The following is a 21,895-nucleotide window of genomic DNA, read 5'->3' on the forward strand; positions in this document are numbered from 1 at the left end:
TGCTATGCTATGCTATGACTAGGGCTACAGAACTAAAGTTGCAGAACTAAATCACTAAACATTTGTCTCGGATCCTGAAAATACAAAATGCATTGGTTGTATTTGTTTTTGAAGTTTGTCAAAGAGTCGATTAAGTTTAGCATGAATTGTTACCATGAAAGTCACACTTGCGCATTAGCCTTGCTTAAAATTGACTCTCAGTACAGAATCTTTTTGGCCTTAGCATAGCATGCATGAAGTGTTGTACTAATTTGTTTCACCTGTCACTTATTATTTAGCAATGTACATACTCTCGCTGTATCCGCAGAAGTAAATCCCGATGAAGCCAAATAGCGCCAAAATGTTTTCTGCCAAACACATTAAGGGGTGGAGAGTGGCAATCTTCTTCTATTTGAATGTTTGCTCTACAGTAATGTGTACCTCATTAACAGTTTGGTGTGCGTCTTCCCAATTACAAGTGGTCTTTCTGTGTAATGATTATGGCTCCTCCAGCAGGCTGCATGCTAATCTGAATCTATTAGACAGGCCCTGAAGGAACTACAGCCCCTGATGTCACCATCACAAACCTCTAGCAGCCTGTAGCCTTGTGGCTAAGGTACATGGCTGAGGCCTAGAAGGTTGATGGTTTAAGCCCCAGTGTAGCCATGATAAGATATCCACAGCTGTTGGGCCCTTGAGCAAGACCCTTAACCCCACATTGCTCCAGGGGGGATTGCCTCAGTTTCTTTGAATAAAAACATCAGCTAAATAAGAAATGATTTATTTACCTACAGGGCCGTTACTCACCGCAAAACCAAGATAGGAAATAGCCCCATTCTCCATGCTGTGTGGAACGCTGTTCAAGTGCTTTCAACAAATGTGACCTGCTCTATCAAGATCCGTCATATTGCTTCAAAGTTTGGTTGCGAGATTGTCGTTACGTGAGGCTGGGAGACTACCGGCACTGCCATATTTTTACTGTGAATTTGGCATAAAGACACGCAGATTATGAAAGCCAAGATATTGTTCTACAAAATTAAGATGAAAGTCTAACAGCCAAATGTTTTTTTTTTTTGCATTTTTTTCGATTTATGTGAAATTGGCTGGCACGACTACGACTTATTATGATAGAGGGGGGTCACAAATTTCCCCAGAATGACAGCTGACCAGATAACACTTAGAGAGATGCTAGTCTAAAGCTGCCTCAGCTTCCCACAGGTACACAGATATCTGTCTGAATTTCAGCAAGATGCGGAGAGATGGGGAGACCCTTGACTGCCTGCACAATTTAAGAAATTGCAGGGTTTGAAAACAGCTCAGGGTAGAACTGAGGCAACAGTTTATATATCAGAATATCTATTGAGCTTCCTGCCACAGGTAATGAAAATATATTATCTTAAATTACAGGTAAAACAAAGCTGTGCCTTGAGATTTGCTTGCAGAGTGATCCATCACAATTTATCCAGAAGAGAGAACGAAAAAACATTATCCCTCTAAATTTCTGCAAACTTGGCCAATGCTTACCATTTTGTCTGGTGATTTTTTCCCCCCCAACTTGGCACTGACGAGTTTCCCCACCTTGGTGCAGTTGACGAACCCTAAAACTTTACAGTAACCTGACATGTTCTTTTTATTTGGAATTGTGTATAATACAGCAAATTGCTTGTGGAGGTGTGTGTTCAGAGCCAGACTTGCTAGGTCTGAAAGTCTGGCTCAGAAAGTCTGGAATGTTCTGAAGGAAGGTTGCAGAGCTGGCCAGAAGCCAGAGTATCTGATAAAATATACAGCACACATCTGAGCAATAAACTGCATTGCGGGAAAGCTAATGTCCCATGCAGAACTTTAATGGTGTGCCAAGTTAAATGATAAAAGGAAAATAATAGGACTCTCTAGGAAGAAGTAGACTCTGGTATTCATTCATTTGTAGCTGTGGAGTGTATAAACTATGGCCTTCTTCTGTAAGTTAACTGTGTGACAGAAGTGGGACCGAATCAAGACATACTGTAGCAGTGTTCGCCTTTCAGCCTTGCCTTGTCTTGGGTTATAATTTCACATTTAGAGTAAATGGCCTGGATTTAACAACTGTCCGGATAAACAGCAAGCCCTACCACAAGCATGAAACACACATCCCTTCTCATGATTCCCTTCACTTGTGGCGGACATTTTGTGCCACACGCACGTTTGAGATTTACCTGAAAGTAGGAAGCCTATCAGAGACAGAACGGAGCTAGGTGTCCACCGATTGCGGTGTTGCCAAGTAACCGCAGACACGGCTCACTCTGGACCGACCCTGTCAGGGGTCCATTAAGATGTTTAACTGGGGCGTGTGTTTACGTCACCGCTCCCAAGCCGACTACCATGCTTGAGAGCGTGCCCACCCTTCGCTGGCAAGAACATTGGCTACGATGTCACAAAACAACAGAAAGAAGAAATCTAATAAATCGGATTTGCGTCGGTTACCGGCCTTGAAAATAAGAGCAAATTGTTTTTATTGCTTTGCCATTAAGTCAATAAATGTGCCCAGGCTCTAAAACTGCACCCAACGAGCTAGATTACGGATTATAGCCCAGCGGCATACGTATTCTTCCTCCTCTCACAAAGAAATACAAAACAGGACATTGTACAGTGTGGTTTGTATTTTGTGCTGATTTGCCGTTTTCAGACTAGGATGAAAAATGACAGAATAACTGCCAGGAGTCTAATTCAGCATGACATGGGATGATGTTCTGACAGTTTGCTTCTATTCATAAATCCAATCCCCAGATTTCATATAGTTTTTTCTTTCATGCTTTGTTTAGTTTTCAAGGGAAGCCAACCAGGTCTGTTGCTCTCTATAGCTAAGTCATCAGCTTAGTCCATCCCCCCCCCCATGTGACCTCCTCTCACCTGTGTTTCTAATTTCCACATCCATCTGTAATAAGCCGCTTGGGAAAGAGTGCACCTGTGCTCTAATGAGTTTTGGATGAGTCTCATAGATAGATTGCTGTCTGGTGTGGTAGATTAGCCACTGGAAGTTCACTTTTGCTGGGAGAGGAGTTAGCCAGCCCTTTGGGGTCAGCCAGAGGAGCGACCACACGTTCCAGCACAAACCCTTGCGGTCTTTTAATTTCCACCACAGCGCATCACATTTTCCTTTCAGAATTCACTTGCTATGTATTTTACCCTCATCGCCAGAGATGAGTGAACAGCCATTATGTCTTTTGGGTATATTGTCGCCATGCGCATTGCAAGATAGCATTTTTGACCGTGTGCGTAGTGCTACTTAATGATGAGTCAACGCTTCTCTACAGCGGTCACTGTTCATTTTAACCAACTGACCCAGATTCTGTGGTTTTATTCCTGTCACACAGGGACTTCCTGGAAAAGTCGGACCACAGGGACAGCAAGGACCCCCGGGGCCAATTGTAAGTTACACTGCGTGGCTTGCTTTTATCCACCGGAGGAAAAGAGCGGGCCCCGAGAAGCCAGGCTCAACCAAGCAATTTAATTATCACCGTCTTTCACAGACGGGAATGACAGCAAAGGATTAGCTCTCCTAAATGTTCCCTTCCAGAGGAATTTGAAGCCTGGGTACTGCCTCTCTTTGCTTGCTTTAAAGAATTGGTTCCGGCCAAATACGCAATGACCGATAAAGCATGCAGTGACAGGTGTGGTCTGTGAGTTTTGTGGAGACCTCACACAGATGTACTGAATAATGCTAATGTGCAACCCCTTGTGCCGCCCGCTCTGTGTCTATAGGGGACCCCCGGGGTTCCAGGGTCCCCAGGATCGAAAGGACCGCCAGGACAGCTGGGTGACCTAGGACCACCTGTAAGTGAACGTCTCTGCGGAGTCCACGCATGACCGTACAGACTGCATTTATCTTAACTGGGTGACGAGAATAGAAGTTAATTGGGCTACTCGGAGAAGTCACGGCAGGAGACAGGGAAAGGAAGAAAGAGAGAGTTGGGGGGAAGGGGCAGAAAGGTACAAAAAAAGTTATGGGAAAACATTAATAAGAGAGAGAAATTAAGAGATACCTTAAATTACAAGATTAGTATATCCAGTATATCCAGTAAGTATGTAAACACAATTAAAAATGTTCAGAACTAAAGCATATGAAATTATGGTTAAATCGTCAACGTGTGTGGTTGCTCCGTTCACGTTGTCTTCTCGGTATGTGGTATTTTTGGAATTCCTGAAAGTGAATGCTGAACATAAGAACAGAGGATAATAGCGCCCTGTCTAGCAGCACTACCTCACTAAGGTTTTCATTAACATATATTACTGCAGTTTATTATGTAGTTTATTCTCACAGAAGGTTAAATTGTTATACAGCGCTATCATCATTTAAGGACTTATTTCTTAAATGGCAGCTTGTGTTGAGATAATTGTTGCATAGGTTAATGTCAGTGTTGGTATTTTGCTGGATTTATACCACCAGACTGCACATTTTGTGGTTTGTCTTATCCACTGATAAGCACAGATGTGCAACTATAACGTTTTTAAACCACCCCGGCACTCAGGGGTTTGCTAATAAGGTCACAGTTCACAGCCCAGTCACATGACCAGGGTGAAAAAGCTCCCTTCTGACCCCCTCCTTTGCTTCAAGTGAAAAAAGCCACCTGACTCTGCTCCACTTGCAAGTTGGGGGTAAGTCCAATACTGGAGAACTCTCTCGTATTCACAGTTGGCATCCTCTTCTGGAATATTCCCCTGTCAACTGCAAAGCCCAAGGCTGTCCCTGAGCAACCGTCCTGTCCTTGCTCAGTTTAATCTGCCTGTTCAGAGCCAAACAGCAGACTCTTCAGCTCCAAAACACATCTTGGAGAGAGTGTGTTCATATTACAGAAAATTGCGACTCATCCCCAAACAGGGAACCACACTCTTGTTTTGACCGGCCTGTGAAACAGAATTCTTACTTGAAGTGTTTAAGGAGTCGTAAAGTGCTGCATTATCAGAGCTCGGTGTCACCATCGATTTACCCGAGGCCCTGACGCCTGTTTGTGCTGTCAGTGATTGTCTGTGACATCTACAGCCTGTCAATTTTCCAAGATGTTTAACTTCAATGGGAAACCCTCGAGAGCCCTCACGTGTGTGCAGGACTCAATGAAGAATGTTCACAGGGGAAACTAGACTATGTAAAATCAGCAGTTCCCTTGATTAATGTGAAAGCTGCAGGTGGTGTGACGACCGCTCTATTTAGTTAACATCAATCAGCAGATATCTGTAACACCACAGAGGGTTGGTGGGAACATATTTTGGGAAAGTAGCATTTGGTAGCAGTATCATTTGGGGTAGCAGGATATCGGTGGGGAGCTAACCCTGCAAATTCACAACAGAAGAAATGTATATGCCTCTCAAATGACTCTTCTCTGGGCTGCTGTGATCAAACACCTCTCACGATAGCTGTGTTTAAGGCGTTATGATTTATTTATCATTCACTTTCTCTCACCGATTTCCATGCTGTTTGATCAGCTAAACATTAGCTCTTTCTATGCTCGTAAAGAGTACCAGAAGCATGTCTGGTATGGTCATACATTCTCAAAAGGCACATTAGGGGAACACTGTTACCGCAGTCTGTTTCAGTATGTAACCTGATGTAATTTGTCTGAACAGGTGCACCGGAGTCAAATAACTAGCATTTGTAATAATAAATAAAGTGCGTGTTTTCATTTCATTGACTGTTTAACATTTATGTTACAGGGTCCTGCTGGTAACAAGGGCGATAAGGGTGAACGGGTAAGTCTGACTGTAAACCGAATGCCTGAAGTGGAGTTTCGAAAGAGCAGCTCGCCATACTTCAAACCTCAACTCACATATAATTGCAGTTTATCAGCTCGGGGAGTAAGGGGCCGCTGACAGACTTCCAAGATAAAATTGGCGGTGGTTTCACAGCAGTGCGTTGCACGGTTTATTGCCCCAGAGTGCGTGTGTTTTTATAGCTATTAATGCAGCCTCTGCTGAAACCGTTAAATCAGCAGATATTGTCGGAATAAGCACTGTTTCCAGCGCAGGTAGAGATGTGCTGTGAGCTGGAAGCAATTTTTGGGTTTTGAGAAGCAGCCTGCACTCCAGGGTCCGTGTTAGTTTTTCTCTGTTAATTGTCAGATGCTCTGCAAAGGGTAGGGGTAGGCTAGGGGTAGGTGACCAGTGTTAGCTTGGAAATGACTTATTCACCCATGGGGGTCAGTTCATTAGCCGCTCCCAAGGGGCTTGCTCCTGAACTGAATGCTGTGTGCGACCACTCACCGGGTCTAACCCCAGTGCTTTCTGCTTTTGAAGGGTGACTTGCAGTCCCAGTCTACCGTCCGGTCGATTGCCCGTCAGGTCTGCGAGCAGCTGATTCAGAGTGAGTTTTTGGCCTGCCTTCCTTGCACACTTTCTGCACGTGTCCGCCTGCTAGTCACCTGTGTAGATCAACACGCTAAACAACTGATTCCACATTGCTGAGTTGTACAGAGATATACACTCACCCAGCTTACTTTATTATACCTACTTATTCATGCGATTATTTGATCAATTGTGTGGCAGCAGTGCAAGGCATACAATCATGTAGATACGAGTAAGGAGCTTCAGTTAAGGTTTACATCAACCATCAGAATGGGGGAAAAATGTGATCTAAGTGACTTTGACCGTGGAATGATTATTGGTGGCAGACAGTGTGGTGTGAGTATCTCAGAAACTGCTGATCTCCTGGGATTTTCGCCCCACACTGGTCTCTAGAGTTTGCGAAGAATGTTGCAAAAAAAACAAAAAACATCCAGTGAGCAGCAGTTCTGCAGACAGAAACGCCTTGTTAATGAGAAACGGCAGAGGAGAGTGGCCAGACTGGTCAAAGCTGCCAGGAAGGTGACAGTAACGCAAATAACCATGCATAGTGGTACAACAGTGGTATGCAGAAGAGAAGCTCTGAACACACAACACATCAAAACTCTAAGTGCTGCAGCAGTAGAAGTCTAAAAAATAAGTCCAATAAATACCTAATAAAGTTCTCACTGTTTTGTGTTTTATAAATCATTTATGTTTTATAAATAATTAAATAAAAAGGATAACTAATGGCTTATGATGTGGTTCATGATTGACTACAAGTTCAAGACACCACACATCCACCTTGACTCAGGATCAAGGCTGAGCTGTGTCATTAGGTGACTTTAACTAGGAGTCTGCTGCAGTGGTGCACAGTTATCTTCCTCCTGCTAAGGGTAGGGTGGGTCCAAGTCAGCCTGGGCTTTTCCAGTTACCACAGCATTAATTTCCACCAAAGATACATGTCTCCTCTAATGTGCACTAGCTCTCCTGTAGTACTGTGTGGCCCATACAGTGGGCTCCAGAATTAATGGCACCCTTAATAAAAATGGAGATAAAAGGCTGCATTAAGTCAGATTATTAAGTCTTCTACTGCTGTATCGTATTCACTTAGAGGTTTTGTGTGTTCAGAGATGCTCTTCTACATACCACTGTTGCAATGCGTGGTTATTTGTTATTTGCTATTTGTTACTGTCACCTTCCTATCAGCTTAGACCAGTCTGGCGCTTCTCTTCTGACCTCTCCCATTACCAACACATTTCTGCCCGCAGAACTTCTGCTTGCTGGATGTTTGTTTTTTTTTGCACCATTCTCTGCAAACTCTTGTGCGTGAAAATCCTTGGAGATCAGAAGTTTCTGAGATACTCAAAGAACTCTGTCTGGCACCAACAATCACTCCACGGTCAAAGGCACTTAAATCATATTTCTTCCCCATTCTACCATTTGGTCTGAAAAACAGCTGAACCTCTTGACCACATGTGCATCTCTCCTAATGTGTTCTCAAACCTTATAAAAAAATGTAATGTAATAAAGTGCATTGCTTTACACAAAATAAAGCGTATGTCAATAACTACTATTCTTTTAGTGTACAGCAGTTTTTGTGCATTTTATCAAGGGTGCCAATAATTCTGGAGCCCATTGAATAAGACAATTTACGGCAGATGCTTCAGCTATCCTCAGCAGTTATCAATATCAAGGTTGTTAAATCTGCTTGCAGCTGTCCATAAATGGAGGGAGATTTACATAAACATTTTGCTTATAAGTTTGATGTGGAGGGAAATGTAACCATGAAAAGTGTAAACAGTGCATTTTGTGTAACGGTACTGTGAATGGTTTACATTATGACCCACACTGGACAAGCAAAGCGTCATTTTATAGCTACCGCTAGTAGCCAGCAAACAAACATGGAGATGGGCAAACTTCCAACAACCAATTTGAGTCAAATGTAAAATCCAGCTATGCCAACTTGACCAGCTAATTTTTCAAGTGAAAAGTGAAAAATGTGCTGGTCAAGCTGGTCATAAGCCGGTCTAACTGGGCATGAGCTGGTCGACCAGCATGGCAAGCTGGTCATACAGCTGATCAAGCTGGTTAACTAGTTAGTGCTGGTAGCTTGTCTGTTTCAAAACATTGCTTGAGCTGGCCAAAACATGTCAAGCTGGGAGCTGGTCTGAACTGGTCAACTAGCTAAACCATGTCAAGCTAGAAGCTGGTCTGAACTGGTCAACTAGCTAAACCATGTCAAGCTAGAAGCTGGTCTGAACTGGGCAAGTAGCTACCAGCTGTTTCAAAACCTAGCTTGAGCTGTTTTTTTCAGCAGGGATAGCATACAATATTAAGCAAACAGCTCTAGGTTTCATGTGAACAGCACTCAATGCATAAAAAAAACATTAACCAACTCGGTCAAGATTAAATCAAATGGCTGACCAAAAATAATATATTTACATATTGTCTCATCACCCTTTGAGCACATTGAATTGCTCTCTTTCATCTTTTTATATTAGCAGTTGTCATGGCTTTGATTAGCGACTGACTTTAATCTCGGAATTGTGCTTTTTCATTACTTTTTCATTATCATTATCGTCATCATTAACATCTCTTAACATCTACAATCCCTCACTATGTGATCTCTCCCTCAGGTCACTTATCCCGCTACAGCTCTGTTCTGAACCAGATCCCCAGTCAAACTGCCACAGTCCGCACCGTTCCTGGACCCCCCGGAGAGCCTGGACGTCAGGGCGCCCAGGGGACGCAGGGCGAGCAGGGCCCTCCCGGCAGACCGGGATTTCCTGGGAGCAACGGACAAAATGGCCGACCGGGAGATAGAGGTACAGGGGCTGGTGGGGGTCTGGTGGAAGAGAGGGGTGGGGGAGACAGAGAAAGAGGGAGGCTGAGGGAAGGAGAGAAGTACAAAAGTAAAGAAGGGTACTGAAAGAGAGGGAAATGATGACAACAGAAGCAGTGAAATTTGACTTTAACAGGGCTACTGTAGATATCCATAACCTGGGTTTGGGTAAAAGCCCTTGAGGGACTATGTCAGTTCAGTCAGGTGAATACTATGAACAGGCATGGTAGGCAACTGCCTGGGACCCAGAGCATGGGGGGAGCTCCCGCGGGCCAACATGATGACAGCGGAAGGATTTTCTACACATGGCCCCCCCAGTGTCGAGAATAACGTCTGTCAGGTTGAAGTGACCTCAACAGTTAAACGGTCAAATGGCTAAATTAAACCCAGAGACTCCACCAAGGGCTTAGAATTCAAACCCTCACTGCCAAAATATATGCAGAACCGACTGGAAAGTATCAGTTTGATGATGCTGAATGTAGCTACTGAATGCGTGACTAAGCCTGGAGAGCACATTAGGAATATGCAGCGCAGACTGAAAGGACGATGACTAACTCAAGCACCACTGAAGTCAAATATCAGGCAGCTATTCTTTGCAGGCATCTACTTTGGAGGCCATTTTAGTGAAACCTTTCATACTGATTACTGTGACTGTCTAGATTTTCTATTGAATTGTTTCCCATGCTCCTTAGTGACTGCTGAGTCAGTGACTCATGCAGATACCTGAAGTAACTGTTGCCATAGGGACAAGGCTAAGAGGGTTCTTGAACCCAGAAAGACTGCCACAGAGGGTGGCTGAGCTGCCTGTTGTCAGTGAATGGCCTGAACTAAAACAGGCCCAATGACAAGGCAGGGAGAGGCAGGGTAGAGCCTTCACAGAACTGTTGATGACCTTTAAGCACAGACGGTACATCAGAGCGCCACCTTCACTGTGGTGGCCAGCGCTGACAGGAGCCTCAGCTCCTGATGATAAAAGCTCTTATTGATGTCAGGGATGTCAGTGTCACTCGGGGTTAGATATTCATGAGCGTCACCGGTGAAATGTGAGTCGGCGAACTTTGGCAATCGTGACTCGGTCCTTTGGCGTGTCTCCATAGAGCAGGGGCGCACATCTTTGGTCCAGGAGAGCTGGCATATTGGTTTTTGTTCTAACCAGTTACCTTAGTTGTAGTTTTCTGACAGCTCTCTAAACTATACTGGTTAACTCCTGTGCTTGATAACAGTAAAACCTTTAGGATACACTTGCAGTCGGTGGCTGTAGATGGTGGTTGTGCCAATGTCAGGTCAATATATGATTGAGCTGATTAAATAGCTAAGAGCAAGTTGACACAATATTCTGAAATGTATTGGCCCTTGTTGTGCACCCCTGGCATAGAGGAACCCTTTTTATAGTTCTTTATGTAACCCTCTTTATGTGTAGTTCTTTAGTTAATTATGAAACCGTCTATCATACTGTAGGTGTGAAGTGTGAAAGCTCCCAGATAAAAAAATCATTTTGTCCAACAAAGAATCCTTGAACTAGATTGGGTTCATCTACAAACTTCTTTTTTTTCTGAGAGTGTAGAATGATGTCATTGCTGTAACGAGGCGGGGAACATTCAGGGAGCAGGGATTCTCCTGCAGTTGGGTTGTGCAATCGTTGCTTTAGAGGAGTATGCTTCAATCACAGCTGGTGCAGACAGACCACCTGTGTTGACATAATAACTACTGATAAATCAGCAGTGTTTATATGAGTCCAGTAGGGACAGAGGTAGAATGTCCAGGGGTCAGAGAGTCCTGCCATGTTTTTCTTCTACCAGTGCACTCAGCCGGCTGATTTCATTAATTAGTTCTACCTCCTGGCCGAAGAATTGCGCTTGTTACCAAATCCAGGTAACCTGAACAAACTGGACTTTTACTTTCTGAACATGGATTATGCACCTCTGAGTAGGGACAGTACATTAGAAATGTATGATGCTATACCCAGTACTTTACCTGGACAAGCCACCTGACAGCCATGTTGTTTCATGTACAGACCACAGCTCAAAATGTTATGCATCCCTATACATACAGCACAACATAAGAAAAATGATCTTCTGTTCACTTTATTGGATCCTTAATACATATTAATATGTTGGTCAAACCTTTTGAATGTCACAAGCGAAGCAGGACAATTGCTGAATTCACAAATATGATCAAGATCACAAACTGAGTAATGAGGGCATTTGGGGACATCCACTCCTTTGACGAGAGACTACAACGGTCTGTTTGCTGAAAATGTGGCAGAATTGTAGGAAATCTTGACGACTCCATCAGGTATTGTCAAGCAAAATTGCCTGGTCTGCTATTTCAGTTCTAATCCACATTTGGAATTATGCTTATGGAAAAGAAGTAGGATTGTATAAGTGAAAAAGAGGTTTGGCTGCCAGATGACACGTGCACATCTCTTCTTCTGCAGGTTTTCCAGGGGAGAAGGGAGAGAAGGGCAGTCAAGGAGTAGGCATTCAGGGCCCCAGAGGCCCCCAGGGCCCAACAGGTAAGGGTTGTGCCCAGACAGAGCAATGGAATGGGTCAAAAATATCTATAAATGTCTATGTTTTGTGATGATTTGTGACTGGCAGGTTATCATGTCTCTTGGGGGGGGGGGATAAGAAATCCTATATAACTTAAATGTGTGATGTTGCGTCAAAATACTGTGCCACTAAATGTTGTGATTGCACCACCAGTTTAAAAAAGTTCGTCTGGAGCCCTGCTAGAATATCAAGCAGTTATTTAGAGAGTTTTAAAAAAACAATAGTAAATTGCATTGATCCTGTGCTGGTGCTATGGTATCGATCTCACAAAATGGCAACGATGGCTGATTGTGGTTTAAGCGATACCTCTCGCTGCTTCGATTATTCTGAGCGAAACATTGTTGCAGTGCATCACGGACAAATGTAATGCCTCAGAGGAAATTATGGATGATGTTTTTAGGAGCTAGATGAGCAGTTTCATATCTGAAAAAAAGGAATTTTCATATTCACGCTGGCCAGAGACGGTACACTTAGACTGGCTGCAGTGAGTGGAATATTGAAACAGGGAGCGTAGAGTGTAGAGTGAGCAGTGAAAGCTGCTGTAATTTTGAGCTTAGTGGTGCTGCTGTTGTGTCTTGAATATTGAGTGCTGGATTAAAAAGATCAACTTTTGCTATTCTAAGATTGGCATAAACTGTATTAATGCATGGGATTCTGAATGCAGAGATTGTCTGCTGCCAGTCGAGCAGTAAAGCTGCTGTATTAGCACAGGTGCACGGGATTGTGGGGGGACGGGGACTGTGCTCATTCAGGCTCCCTCATCAGAGCCAGGAACCAGACCTGGGTCAAATGCTGTACGCAATTGTTTTGGATTCAAATACTTTTCTGTGCTTTATTGATCTTGCCTGCACTGCAAGCCCAAAAGAACAAGTATTTTAGTCTTATATTCCATCCATCCATCCATCCATCGTCACCCGCTTATCCGGAGTCGGGTCGCGGGGGCAGTAGGCAAAGCCGGGTATTCCAGGCGTCCCTCTCCCCAGCAACGCATTCTAGCTCCTCCTGGGGGATCCCGAGGCGTTCCCTGGCCAGGAGAGATATATAATCTCTCCAGCGGGCTCTGGGTCTCCCTCGGGGTCTCCGCCCAGTTGGACGAGCCCGGAAAACCTCCAAAGGGAGGCGCCCGGGAGGCATCCTGATGAGATGCCCGAACCACCTCAATTGGCTCCTTTCGATGCGAAGGAGCAGCGGCTCTACTCCGAGCTCCCTCCGGATGTCCGAGCTCCTCACCCTATCTCTAAGGCTGAGCCCGGCCACCCTACGGAGGAAGCTCATTTCGGCCGCTTGTATACGCGATCTCGTTCTTTCGGTCACTACCCAAAGCTCGTGACCATAGGTGAGGGTTGGGACGTAGATCGACCAGTAAATCGAGAGCTTCGCCTTCCGGCTCAGCTCCTTCTTCACCACAACGGTCCGGTGCAACGCCCGCATTACTGCTGACGCTGCACCGATCCGCCTGTCGATCTCACGCTCCCTTCTACCCTCACTCGTGAACAAGACCCCGAGATACTTGAACTCCTTCACTTGGGGCAAAGACTCGTTCCCAACCCGGAGGGAGCAATCCACCGTTTTCCGGCAGAGAACCATGGCCTCGGACTTGGAGGTGCTGACTCTCCCGGCCGCTTCACACTCGGCTGCAAACCGCTCCAGTGCGTGCTGAAGGTCACGGTCCGATGAAGCCAGCAGAACCACATCATCCGCAAAAAGCAGAGATGCGATTCTGAGGTCACCAAACCGGACACTCTCCTCACCTCGGCTGCGCCTTGAGATCCTGTCCATGAATACCACAAACAGGACCGGTGACAAGGGGCAACCTTGGCGGAGTCCAACACCCACCGGAAACGTGCTTGACTTTGTGCCGAGAATGCGGACACAGCTCTCACTTTGGTTATACAGGGACCTGATGGCTCGTAACAACGGCCCCGGTACCCCATACTCCCGCAGTACACCCCACAGGGTTCCCCGGGGGACACGGTCGAAAGCCTTCTCCAAGTCCACAAAGCACATGTGGACTGGATGGGCAAACTCCCATGACCCCGCCAGCAACCCTGCCAAGGTAAAGAGCTGGTCCACTGTTCCACGGCCAGGACGGAAGCCACATTGCTCCTCCTGAATCCGAGGTTCGACCGTCGGTCGGAGCCTCCTTTCCAGTACCCTAGAGTAAGCTTTCCCAGGGAGGCTGAGGAGTGTGATACCCCGGTAATTGGAGCACACCCTCCGGTCCCCCTTCTTGAAAATGGGGACCACCACCCCGGTCTGCCACTCTACAGGTACTGTCCCCGATCTCCACGCGACACTGAAGAGGCGTGTCAGCCAAGACAGCCCAACAATGTCCAGAGCCTTCAGCATCTCAGGGCGAATCTCATCTACACCCGGCGACTTGCCACTGAGGAGCTTTTTGACTACCTCAGCAACTTCCGCCAGGGATATAGGTGCAGATTCCCCCGAGTCTTCAGGCTCTGCCTCTTCCACAGAGGACGTGTTGTTCGGGTTCAGGAGCTCCTCGAAGTGCTCTTTCCACCGCCCGACAATATCCCCAGTCCAGGTCAGCAGTTCTCCTCCCCTGCTGAAAACAGCCTGAGACAAGCCCTGCTTTCCCTTTCTGAGTCGTCGGATGGTTTGCCAGAACTTCCTCGAGGCCAACCGAAAGTCCTTCTCCATAGCCTCCCCGAACTCCTCCCATACCCGGGTTTTTGCTTCAGCGACTGCCGAAGCTGCAGCCCTTCTGGCCACCCGGTACCTGTCTGCTGCTTCAGGAGACCCCCGGGCCAGCCAAGCCCGAAAGGCCTCCTTCTTCAGCTTGACGGCCTCCCTCACCGCTGGTGTCCACCAGCGGGTTCTTGGGTTGCCGCCCCGACAGGCACCGATGACCTTCTGGCCACAGCTCCTGCTTGCCGCCTCTGCAATGGAGGCTTTGAACATGGCCCACTCGGACTCCATGTCCCCAGCTTCCCCCGGGATGCGTGAGAAGTTCTTCCGGAGGTGGGAGTTGAAGACCTCGCGAACAGGGGCCTCCGCCAGACGTTCCCAGTTCACCCTCACTACACGTTTGGGTTTACCGGGTCTGTCAGGCAGCCTCCCCGGCCACTTGATCCAACTCACCACCAGGTGGTGATCAGTTGACAGCTCTGCTCCTCTCTTCACCCGAGTGTCCAAGACATACGGCCGCAGGTCTGATGATACGACCACAAAGTCGATCATCGATCTTTGGCCTTTGGTGCTCTGGTACCAAGTACACTTATGAGCTACCCTATGCTCGAACATGGTGTTTGTTATCGACAATCCATGGCCAGCACAGAAGTCCAATAACAAAACACCGCTTGGGTTCAGATCAGGCAGGCCGTTCCTCCCAATCACCCCCCTCCAGGTTTCTCCGTCATTGCCCACGTAAGCGTTGAAGTCGCCCAGCAGAACTATGGAGTCTCCGGGTGGCACCCTTTCCAGGATGCCACCCAGTGACTCCAAGAAGGCCGGATACTCTGAACTGCCATTTGGTGCATACGCACAAATGACAGTCAGAGCCTTCCCCCCAGCGACACGTAGTCGCAGAGAAGCGACCCTCTCGTTCCCCGGGTGGAACTCCAACACAGTGGCGCTCAGCCGGTGGCTTGTGAGTATCCCCACACCCGCCCGGCGCCTCTCACCTTGAGCAACTCCAGAAAAGAACAGAGTCCAGCCCCTCTCCAGGAGTTTGGTTCCGGAACCAGTACTGTGCGTGGAGGTGAGCCCAACTATATCTAGTTGGTACCGCTCCGCCTCCCGCACTAGCTCCGGTTCCTTCCCCACCAGAGAGGTGACGTTCCACGTCCCCAGAACCAGTCTACGACGCCGAGGATCAGCACGCCCGGATCCCCGCCTTTGCCTACTGCCCATTGGGCAAAGCACCCGACTCCGATGCCGACCCCTGCAGGTGGTGAGCCCACAGGGCGGCGACCCCACGTGACCAGTTCGGGCTGTGCCCGGCCGGGCCCCATGGGATAAGGCCCGGCCACCAGACGCTCGCCGACGAGCTCCCCTCCCGGGTCTGGCTCCAGCAGGGGGCCCCGGTTTCCCTTTTCCGGGCGAGGTAACTGGGTCTTTGTGTGGCCGTGTCATGGGAGTCTTATATTGAGACTTTAAATCATGCTTCTTTTAGGTTTTTGCCAAATAAGATAAAGTACATTACATTATTGGCATTTAGCAGACGTTCTTATCCAGAGCGACATATAGTTGATTAGACTAAGCAGGGGACAATCCTCCCCTGGAACAATGCAGGGTTAAGGGCCTTGCTCAAGGGCCCAACGGCTGTGCAGATCTTATTGTGGCTACACTGGGATTAGAACCACCGACCTTCCGTGTCCCAGTCATTTACCTTAACCACTACGCTACAAGCCACCAATGAGGTAAGTCTGTGACTAATTTCAAGATTTGCCAATTTGACTTGTCAAGCAAACATTAACTTAAAGCAAGCTAATTTTCTGCTTCAGAGAAGAAAAAAAGATCTTAAGTCTTATTACAAGACTAAAACAGTTGTTAAGACACTCACTCTTTGCAGTGTTGTGCAATTGAGCCAAACTGAAGGTGGGGCTTGGACTTTTTGAGTATTTTATTGGTTCCAATACACCAGACAAGCTCAGTAAAGCGTAGAAAAAGTATTTGAATCCGGAACAATGACGCATTCGACCCAGGTCTGTCAGGATCTCATGGCATGGGTATCGGTCCTGCTAACTTCTGTTAACCTCTCTCCCCCCAGGACCTCACGGGGAAGGTCGGACAGGGAGCCAGGGGCCGCCTGGCAGACCTGGCAACCCGGGCACGCCAGGAAGGCCGGGCGTCCCAGGCAGCACTGGTTCAGCCGGACCCCCGGGGTACTGCGACCAGAACTCCTGCTTGGGCTACAACGTTGGAGGTGATTATCTCCCTTTCCACCCCTTTCCACTCCTGTGATTCAGGAAAAACCAGGAAAAACAGCAGAATTTTTCATTATCCTTCACGGAGTCTCCGTGTGCAATAGCCTGGAATAGGACTCAATCACAACCTTTACCCCGCCCCCAGTCTCCATTTTCCCCTCTCATGCATTCCATAGGAGGAAAAATGGCAAGACGCTAGCACAATACGAAAACCACAAGAAGCGGCTTGCGCCTTTGTATTAGAGGGCAGGGTAATGGTTTGATTAAATATGGCCGCCTAATGTCTTTGAATCCCACGCTCTCTGGCGATTCAAAAACCCTGGTGGCAAAGCAAGACATTCTTCACACAAATACAGTCGCTGTATTTTAAGGTGCAAAAGCTGACGCAGAACTTCATCCACACTATGGGTGGAACACGATCATTTACAGTATTTTCACGGGCAGTGTTAAGGAAATGTGGTTCAAGTCATTTCAGACCTTTTTCTAAAGTTAGAAACAAATGCACTGTGTCTGGCCAAGCCTCGACTTTCCATGTGGTAAAATGGTTCATTCTCAGGGACCGTCTAGCTATAAAAATAATTGTAATTGTTCACATAAAATTCTTAAGTTATTTCACTGCTATCTGATTTTTATGATGAGGCGTATGGTCCCCTGAGAGTTTTATGTGTAGTCCAAGTATAAGAGAAACGGTGTTCCACTCATCTTTGCCAAACCCTAAAAGTTAAGGGGCTTCTGCAAAGGCAGTTTTAGATATGTATCTACTGAATAAATTGATCTGGCGGGCCATCTCCTTAACTCAGGGTTGCACAACTCCGGTCCTAGAGGGCCGATCTGCATGCTGGTTCTTGTTCCAACCTTAATTTCAGTTTTCTGAATGTTCTATAAAATAATACCTTAGTTGTATTTTTCTGACAGCTCTCTAAACTATGCTGGTTCACTCCTGTACTGGATCAGTAAAATACCTGCAGTCTGTGACTGTAGCCGGTGCTTATACAAATGGCCAAACTGCAGTACGATTGAGCTAATTAAATAATTAAGAGCAGAACTTCTGGAAAGATCTGGAAACAGATGGGCCCTTGCTGTGCACCCCTGCCTTAGCTTCATGCGTAGTTCTCCTCTTTCATCCCTGCACCTTGAAATACAGTTACGAATGGGATACAGAATTCAGTATCTGGCTCAGTGCCTCAGTTCACTAACATTGGGCCTCATCCAAGAACCAATCGTACAAAAATATTTGTTCCTAACCCCTTCAGACATTAATTATGTTCCAGGGATGGTGTACATTGTAATGTGCACAGGGTCTGAAAGGGTTAAATCGCTCATATGAGCGATTTAAGAGAACTTGGTGCATTCATCAATTTTCTGTTATTTTGAAATTTTTCTTAGGTATCAGAGAAAGTCATGAACACATTTTAATTAATTTTATGAATGTGATGGGACAGAATATTTTTGTCATCGTAGGAAAAAAGTTAGACAAATTTAATATAAGAATACGAAAATGTTCTAGCATGAGGTCCAATGACTAACCCTGGAACACATCCACTGGCTTCCAGGCAGTAGGTGGTGAATATATTAGATGCAAATTTGAAATGTTATTACAAGAGCTACAAAAGCTTTTTTGACTGTGATAGACAAGTCAAAGCAGTTTACATTTTTAATACAGGATTAATATAGATGTGTTTCTGTTAATATCTGCTAGCAAGACATATACAGGTATTACTAAATTATTATTTTACAGTATAAATCAATTATTAAAGATGTTCTCATTCATAGATTTGGCTCCAGAATTATTGGCACCTTAATAAATAATTGAAAAAAAAGGCTGCATATAATAAACAACATGGATAATGATCTATATTTTATGTTCAAACATATATTCTTGAGGTAACAAGAATTAAAATTCCCTTCGTCAACCATCAGCATGGGAAAAGCTAATGGTTGCCTCTGCCAGGTTGCCTAGGTCGTAGGTAGATTGTCCAGCAGGACAGTGACTCATTGTCAATGGTAATAATGCAGATCTCCAAACCTATCAGAATTTAGCCATTGTGTAAATATACTTTATATTGTATATTCACCCAACCATATATGTATGCATTTTACATATCCCTAAATTATAGGAAAGTCTTCAGGTCAGACATCTGTGCATACATTTAATTTTTCAAAATGACTATTTAGTCAGTGCAGGTGTTAATTTGAAGCGGAACCTCAAGCCATTAGCTAACGTCTGGTGGCTGAAACAGCCCAACTTATCACATAGACTGCATTCTGTATCCCTTCAAGTTCTTTATTCCTTTCTCTGACATGGTGTGCATGCTGTACTGTAGTATGGTGAAAATGAGTGTGAATGTTCCTTTAACTTATGCAAGTACTTTGCGTGCTGTTAGAGTGCCAATGTGTTAGCACTGTATGTATTTGCTTCTCTCTTGTGGGAAAAGGGCAGCGAAGATTAGATATAATGGTGGACCTCTTAGCTGCAGGTGAAGCACTGCATGCTAGTTTCTATAGAGACTATAACTGCAGACGCATTTGGGTGTTATTTTGTCTGCCTACTGACATGTGGTATGTGTCTCTCTCTTTCTGTCTTTGACCCCTATCCTTGTCACTGGTTCTTTGGGAAGGCCAACAAGAGTATGAGAATGACTACTGAGCAGCCCTCCCCGAGTGCAGTCTGTACTCTCTCCACAAACACAAAAAGCAGACTGTGGCTGAGGATTTGGGCAAGGCACATTTATTAGCCTTAGCTGCTGCCCTTCCCTCCCCTCCCAACTGCCCACCTTCAATTGTTGATCGCCACCACCGCAGAACAAACGCTTCCTTGCTTGCCAAGAAACACCCTGCCTGACCCCTCCCCCCCCCCTTTTACCCCCTTGCAATGCTTCTCATAACGCTGGCTAGCTTTTTGCCAATGCTAACAGCAACGCAGTTCCGGTTTAAACACCATCCATTCCCAGAGCACCTAAGCCACAAACCAGCCTTTTTTACGCTTGCAATCGACTGGTCACAGCCGGTGTTCGGCTTCAAACTCATAGGCCCGGGCGAAGCGCTGCTGGTGTGTTGGTTTCTTGTTCAAAGCCTCCTCCAGACTGGAAGGTTATTCATATTCATCCTGATACAGAAATTCATCCCGCTCCTCTAATTCACGGCTGCTCTGATGTTGTCAATAATCTTGTGCCTTTGTCTCTGCTCCTCCCTGTTTGACATGCTAACCCAATGACTAAACATGGCGGTGGTGGTATTGAGGTGGAAATGGTGACCCAACTGACCGAGATGTTCCCATAGTACAATTGCCTCCCAACTCCTATCAAGCCTATGACCCTGCCGGCAATTATGAGGAAGAGGAGGACGAAGAGGAAGACCCAGCCCGGTATGGGTATGGGGCTTACCCCCCCCAGTACTACCAGCCCAACTACCCCGCGCAGCCCGGACCCCCTCACTCCGAGGACACCATCGTGAGGTCACCGGGAATGCACCGATTTGCCAGGAGTCCGCCAGAAAAGAGAGGCTCTGCCATCCCAGAGTAGGGTGAACGGTGGAGGGGAAGGAGCCAGGAACGTCAAGAGATGCACGCCTGAAGTCAAGCCCCTTCAGCGCATCCGCAGAACAGCGCTTCGACACCACCATTGAAAAAGAAAGGAAATACAAAAAGGGGGCTAAAATCTATTCACACACAGCGATTCCAGATGTACGAGGAAGATCCGAAAGTGCCTGATATATATACTGTATGATATTTTTTTTGTTTTTTTGGGGGGCAGGGGGAGGATTACGCTGGCATACTCGATGATTTTATTTTCATTAAGTCGCATGTCACCTCAAAGGACAGGCAGGAGTTCAGCGGGAGATTAAAGGGGTTGTGAGCTTTTGTTTGCATGCAGCAGACATTTTGTAATCTACTTACACCGTGACAAATGGCGTCTGTACAGTTTATCTCATTGTTTTTACAGCATTGTACCGTTTCCATCTCAGAGCGCTCATCAGCCCAATGCGTTTCTGCCTTTGATTTCCAGTATTTCCTCATTGCCTTTTCTAGTTTATTTATTGAAATGAATTGTCCTCTGTTGTGAGGGTCTGTATTTCTTGCACTCATATATCAACCCCCTCCATTGGATCTCTGATGGTACATGAATTTGAACCTACATCTTTTGGAAATGACCTGGATTATTCTTCATCTACATGTAATAATTATGTCATAATGTCTCTGTGCTTTTTTTATAGAGCTGCGTTAGTCATTGTCCTTGTGGAAAACTACACACGTGAGGTTAAGGGAAAAAAAAAGGATTATTGTTGACTTTTTGGATTTTTGCTACACGAGGATAGGTGTTGTGCTAGCTGTCGTCTCAAGGATGCAGAGAAGGTGCTAGAATGTGTAATATACAAACTAGATGAATCTGTGAAATGATTATTTTCCTGCCTTCACATTTTTTGTTATGTTTTGTGGGGCCTGTTCACTGTGGAGGTGCGTTCAATAGTTAGGCCTGTGGTCTAATTTCCCCTTCAGAGAGACATGCAGAATGTAGAACAGGTGCAAGTGGAAAGTCTCATCTCAGAACCTTTGAATTTAGGAAGTAATTTATTTTTACTTTATTATTTGTTTTGTAACCAATAAAACTGAAGTACAACCACGAACGTTAACTTGCCACCTTATTTACTGCCGGCTGTAACTTTTCTTTTGATGCAGTTTTCCCTTCCTCCACGATGTCAGTTTGAATTTTCTTGAAGAAAGAATTCGTTTCTCACGCTTCAAGAAAAGGCAAAGTCTCTCATGGGGAGGGGTCAGAAGGTTGTGTTTGCGTAGGAACCATGGCAGGTAATCACACAAACTATGTTGACAAGGCTCAACAAGATGGCAAAGTAAGCGGCCAACCTCTGAACTGTACACCTTTTCCCATTTCAATACGGACACAGCTTAGGCCAAACACTGCATAACATTTTGTCCCTCCTAGGACCTCATTTCATAGTACCTTCTGTGGGTGGGAGGTATTTCAGTCAATGGGCAGCCAGGTCAGTTGAGAGAAAATGAGCTATGACAGACTCCGGTAAAGCCACAACATCTGTGAAAGCTTATGGCCAGGCCCCCAGCCCTGTCTGCATAGTGCATCTGTCTCAAGACACTGGTGTGACCATGGATACTGGCAGTGGCAATAAAAACTAGCCAACCTTCAGCTTCTCGACCAGTGAAATATGAGGTTCATATCTGCATTTCGGAAAACATTTTTTGAGGATAGACAAACATTAAAAGGCTAAACTGGCACTAAAAGGTCTCGCAGGAACATCTGATGTCGATTAAGGCCACACGACAGGCTGAATTACAGCAGAATCAGACTTCTGAAGAGACTTCAAAAATT

General features: G+C 45.9%; 1 protein-coding gene across 3 annotated transcripts in view; it reads left to right on the top strand.

Moving 5' to 3' along the window:
- col14a1a (collagen, type XIV, alpha 1a) overlaps window positions 1-21,176 on the top strand; it is a 121,087-nt gene extending 99,911 nt beyond the window's left edge. Inside the window, exons 41-49 of one of the 3 annotated variants that reach the window (XM_061247041.1) lie at window positions 2,778-2,798; window positions 3,330-3,383; window positions 3,718-3,789; window positions 5,665-5,700; window positions 6,244-6,310; window positions 8,907-9,095; window positions 11,550-11,627; window positions 16,397-16,552; window positions 19,794-21,176. In XM_061247041.1, coding sequence (XP_061103025.1) covers window positions 2,778-2,798; window positions 3,330-3,383; window positions 3,718-3,789; window positions 5,665-5,700; window positions 6,244-6,310; window positions 8,907-9,095; window positions 11,550-11,627; window positions 16,397-16,552; window positions 19,794-20,074 — 954 coding nt within the window. In that variant the 3' untranslated portion in view covers window positions 20,075-21,176. Of the gene's footprint in view, window positions 1-2,777; window positions 2,799-3,329; window positions 3,384-3,717; window positions 3,790-5,664; window positions 5,701-6,243; window positions 6,311-8,906; window positions 9,096-11,549; window positions 11,628-16,396; window positions 16,553-19,171 lie in introns of all 3 variants that reach the window. The other 2 variants (XM_061247058.1, XM_061247049.1) reach the window with 2 other exon arrangements.
- The last annotated feature ends 719 nt before the right edge of the window (window positions 21,177-21,895 follow it).

Source organism: Conger conger, chromosome 1, assembly GCF_963514075.1.
Source record: "Conger conger chromosome 1, fConCon1.1, whole genome shotgun sequence".
NCBI lineage: Eukaryota > Metazoa > Chordata > Actinopteri > Anguilliformes > Congridae > Conger > Conger conger.